The 5,292-nt window shown below is 32.9% G+C and overlaps 1 protein-coding gene across 1 annotated transcript; it reads right to left on the reverse strand.

Annotated features, from left to right (window-relative positions):
- Positions 1–3,008: 3,008 nt before the first annotated feature.
- On the reverse strand, positions 3,009–3,572 carry LOC114335017 (60S ribosomal protein L37a). Its single transcript, XM_028285172.2, has 2 exons — positions 3,434–3,572; positions 3,009–3,349 (listed from the first exon to the last, which is right to left on the reverse strand). Exon 2 carries the CDS (start codon positions 3,324–3,326, stop codon positions 3,048–3,050), a length of 279 nt encoding a protein of 92 aa, XP_028140973.1. The 5' UTR covers positions 3,327–3,349; positions 3,434–3,572; the 3' UTR covers positions 3,009–3,047.
- Between the last annotated feature and the right edge of the window lie 1,720 nt (positions 3,573–5,292).

Raw genomic sequence — 5,292 nt, forward strand, 5'->3', positions numbered from 1 at the left:
ACCCAAAAAGGGCATAGTTAAACTACTGCACATATTCAATGCAATACTTAGATGTGACTACTGGCCTAAAGCACTCAAAATTGGACAAATAATTATGATACCAAAGCCTGGCAAAAACCCTCTAGATGTCTCATCATATAGGCCTATCAGCTTATTACCAACAATCTCCAAGTTGCTTGAAAGACTTATCCTAAACAGAATAAATGCAGAAATAAATCCACAAAATTGGATCCCAGATCATCAGTTCGGATTTCGACAAAGCCATTCAACGATACAACAATGCCATCGCATAGTCAACGCCATCAACCAGTCACTTGAAAACCAGCAGTACTGCACAGCAGCCTTTATAGACATCAGTCAGGCTTTTGACAAAGTCTGGCATCCAGGCTTGTCATGCAAAATAAAAAGAATTCTCCCAGCAAGTTACTACAACCTACTGAAAGCCTACCTACACGAACGGCAGTTTAAAGTAAAAGTTAATGAAGAAGTCTCGGAATACAAGCCTATTCACTCTGGTGTACCACAAGGGAGCATACTAGGGCCATTATTGTACATACTATATACATATGACTTGCCTACAAATGATAAAACAACCATCGAAACATTTGCAGACGACACTGCTATTTTTGCCAAGCATGACGATCCTATTGCAGCAACACAAAATCTCCAAGAGCATCTAAACTCACTTGAAATATGGCTGAAGAAGTGGAAGTTTAAGGTAAACGAAACAAAATCATCCCATATAACATTCACTCTCCGGACTGGAACCTGCCCACCAGTAACCATCAATCAAATAAAAATACCACAAAGTAATCAAGTCAAATATCTAGGGCTACACTTTGACAATAAACTCAACTGGAAACACCATATAACAAAGAAAAGAATGCAACTTGACCTAAAAGCCAAATAACTTTACTGACTGAATAAAATTAAAAAATTTGGAAAAACTGAGCGTCAACACCAGTTCACATCCAAATCTCAAACACAAAGTGAAACTGATTGTACTGTAGTACATTCAAAAAAGCCATTCGTAGCATACATTACATCAAGAAGAAAGTAAAAAAATTTGTATGCCATGTCAAAATAAAAGTATATTTGTTTAATAATAAAAACAAATTACATATCTCAGTTACTAGTGCTGTATTGTATAACTTTCCAAACAATAATATATAATTTAAATAAATTATTAAATTATTTTAGTGGGGTACCATACTGCCATCCTCAATTAAAACGCAGTACAGTAATACCTCGACTTACACTACCCCGACTTGATATGTGATTTTAAAATCTTGTCGATTCATTATTTAAGCGCCACACAATCGTTTAGGTATTGACGAGATAGAAATACCAACCACACACTATTGCTCATCCAATGTATTATACATGTTTGGACTTTTCACACGGAATCAGCGATTTTATTTTGTATTTCTTATCTACAGTTTTGTCTAATAGAGTGGGTGTTTGTTACTTTTATAAAGGGATTTTTTTTTATATCTAAGAATACTTGAATACTCAATATTCGGAAGGTTTAGATTCTTATAGTTTTCCAAATGAATTTAAAGCTCAGCTTAAAAACTGTGTGATAACTTGATATCTTTGTGTTTTGTACATTTTTTGCTAATATTTGTTATTTATTTAATTTCCTAGTTTGTATGATTAAAATTTTTCAATTTACTTTAGGTTAGGTGTTAGGTTATAACCTCCTGTGATTAATGTTTATACTGTATTGTATGTTGGGTGATTGCCCGTTGATAAGTAATAGGTACACACACATATGAAATTATACCCTGACTTACATGATTATTGCTCGGTCCCACCTATCGCGTTAAGTGCGGGGTATTACTGTATCTGCAAAAAAATTTAAAATCGAGTTTTTGCTATATGTGGTTTCCTTGTGACATTTGTGCTTCTGCAAAGTCTGAAAGCCGTATCATTTTATTTACTACCAAAATAAACAAATTGGAATGTGCAGTCAACACAGAGTCCTGAGAAAAAAACTTTAAGAGCCGATTTCTCGGTTTTAAGTTGGCTGCACATACCACGTTTTATTTGAGGACGGCAGCATAGTTACCCACAGCTTGAAGCATAAGTTTTTGTAGCACAGTTCTGGAAAGGTTAAAAGGGCTAGTTCTCATCTACAGGAGAATACTGCACATGCATCTTGGGTAATCTTAAATGAACTAGCACAAGAGGCACCAGACAATCTTTCACAAGATCTCCTAGTAGAAAGAAATCATAGTTTTCAAAGTTATTAAAGATGACACTGCTAACAAATGGACCATTCTAAGTGCCAATGACAAATAAACTCAGGACCAGTGTATGAGTTTGACAACTTAATATAGAATGCATAGCAGAGCACACTGCAAATTTCGGTACAGAAAGAAAACGATATTGACCTGGTCACAATTTTTGTTATTTGTTTGTAATGTATTGTTCTCCAAAAACTTAACTACAATACATACTTATTTGGCTACATAAGTAGCCACCTGAAAAGTACCTGAATGGTCAAATGTATTGTGCTTCCTAAATTATCTATTATTTAACCAGAAAGCGTTTGTGAAAATGTTAACAAATCTTATGCGACTGTTAATGGGTTAAAACATGTATAGTCGGTTCGCTAAACTCAGGCGCAACTGGCTAGATATTTTAGTCGATAATTTTTTTGTTTTTTGCCAATTTTGCAAAAATTGGCAAAATTACTAACTATTTAGTGATTATTAACTATTTAGGAATTATTTTTTGCCAATTTTACTAAAATTGGCAAAATTACCGACTAAAACATCTAGAAAGTTGCCTCTGAGTTTAGCGAACAGACTATATCTATTTTACGAATTGCCTGAATTTTTTAAAATAAAGACTATATATGAACAGGAAAAAATGAATTATAGATTAACAAACTTCAATAAATAGGGCATACTTGGTACCAATGACAAGTCAAAAATATCTGATTATGTTAATGTTATAAGGGTATGCAAAATAGGAGATTTCCAAATACAAAACTAAAAAAAAAACTTTTATTTTTTTATTAACGTATTTAACTTACAAAATTACTGTTCTTTAACTTCCCTAAGACGCCTTACAGCAGATCTAACTGATGCAGCCGCTGTGGTTGAGTATACCCATGCACCTCCAGCTACAACCCTCTTACACCTCTTGCAGGACCAGATTCCAACACAACTCCTCTTCATGGCTTCTTTGCCGCAAAAACTGCAGGAGTATTTGGAGTGTTGGGTGATTTCCATTTTTTTCACCATTTTACGCAAGGAAGCACCATAACGGGTACCGTATTTACCAGTGATTCCGACCTTCTTTGTACGCTTGGCCATTTTCGTGGGTTACTTATTGGAACCTTTAACAAATAATGCACAAATTTACAAAAATGTTATGCCTTAATTTTCTAGTTTAGAGTAAAATTTAATAAAAAAAAACATACCTAGATTTAACAAACACGTGCACAGCACTCGCTGTCTTGAGAAAAAGAGTGACAGTTGACACTTGGTAATTTTGCCAACTGAATTGACATTTTTCCAGTGATACCAATGACAGGTATCAACATCCGGATGTGTTCCCTCCAGTAAATTTGAATTTAAATTTCGCTGTGTCTAGGTACACGCTAGCGTGTACGCAAATAAAAAAGTTAGGTACACGCGAGTTAAACTTCATAAAGCCAGTGACGTCATTATTTAGCGTGCGCAGTATTTGTATATTAGGTACAGGCTATTTTGATATGTTAAGTGTTTGTTTGATAGAAAAATATTTGTTATTAAGGGAAGGGGAAGGGAAGCAGAACTGTTCAGATGTTTCAAACTTAAGTGTAATAAATCAATGTGTATAATATAAAAGTACATATTCAGGCTAGCAAAATAAATATGTATGTATTTAGTAGACATGACATGTACACTTCGCGTCAAAAAAAACTGGTACAACTCTTATAACCGAAAATCGTGTTTTTTAAGTTGTGTAAGTTGATCTTGTCACAAGTGTCATTCCAATTTCTAGGGCAACGTTGCCAGTTCAACGAAAATATTATATCAAACTAGGTAAAAACGGGGCTGTGCGACAGACCGCATTTTTTAATATACGTAAAACTAAAACAATTGTAATTTTCCGTCATCTCAATTAAGTATCCATACATTGATTCGTGTTTTATTATAATTTATGAAAATATTTCAATTCAAAAATAATGATAGATAATAAATCTTGACATGACTTTAAATTATTATGTTTAATGTCAAATCGAGAGGTGTGATTGGTTTCTCGTTAATTGTAGGACAAAACTGCATTAAGTTGTGTAGAATAAGTAAAACACACTGGAAAAATTAAAAATTTAATTTAAAATTAATACAAAATGAATAACTTTTATAGTGAACAAGTGTGTAATTTAAATATGTATTACAATTCGAAATATACATTTTAAATGTTATTTTTTTGTATTTAGATTTAGTGCAATTCCGTTATCTGTGATGGCAACAACGAAGTGATTCACGAACAATAATTGTCAGTCTGAACACAGGTTTACATTGGGAAAAAAAAGTGTACCAGTTTTATATGACGCGAAGTGTACAAAATATTGTTAAAATAATTTTTATACGTAAGTTAATTATTATTGTGAAAGCTTTAGGTCTTATCACTTGTGACTAAAAAAATATATATTAATTTGTAGTCTCTTATCTTTTTGATATTGTTTTAAAATGTTGTTAAACTTATTAAAAGAACTAAATAATTGTCCACACTCCATAGTTAATTTAAAAATAAACACTAAACAAATAAAAAATAAGAAATCTCTTTACTAATTAATATTAAAGTGTAAACACAACGCAATTAGACAAATTCTTATCTAACGCTGGCACTCACGGTACTTACCACAGCATACACGCGGCTCAAGTTAGCGTGTACGCAAAAAACCAGTAACAGTGCACGCTAAATAGTGACGTCACTGACTTGATGACGTTTAGCGTGTACCTAACTTTTTTATTTGCGTACACGTTAGCGTGTACCTAGACACAGCGTTTAAATTTAAATATTGCTTTTCTCATATAATTGGATTGGCAATCGAAACTTTAAAACAAAGTGGATGTAATTTTATGATATAATTATTTTCAATCATAAACTGTCATAAGTATGTCCCATGACAAATTAAAATTATTTCTGACAAAACCAATGACGTTATACGTCATCAAAAAAGGTTACGAAAGCTTTTGACATTCAGAAACATTTTTTAGGTGACTGTACCTTTGACTTTTGACGTAGAACACTAAAAAATTATAACTATCACTCTGACACGGAACTCAA

The sequence above is a fragment of the Diabrotica virgifera genome, chromosome 5 (genome assembly GCF_917563875.1).
Source record: "Diabrotica virgifera virgifera chromosome 5, PGI_DIABVI_V3a".
Lineage (NCBI taxonomy): Eukaryota > Metazoa > Arthropoda > Insecta > Coleoptera > Chrysomelidae > Diabrotica > Diabrotica virgifera.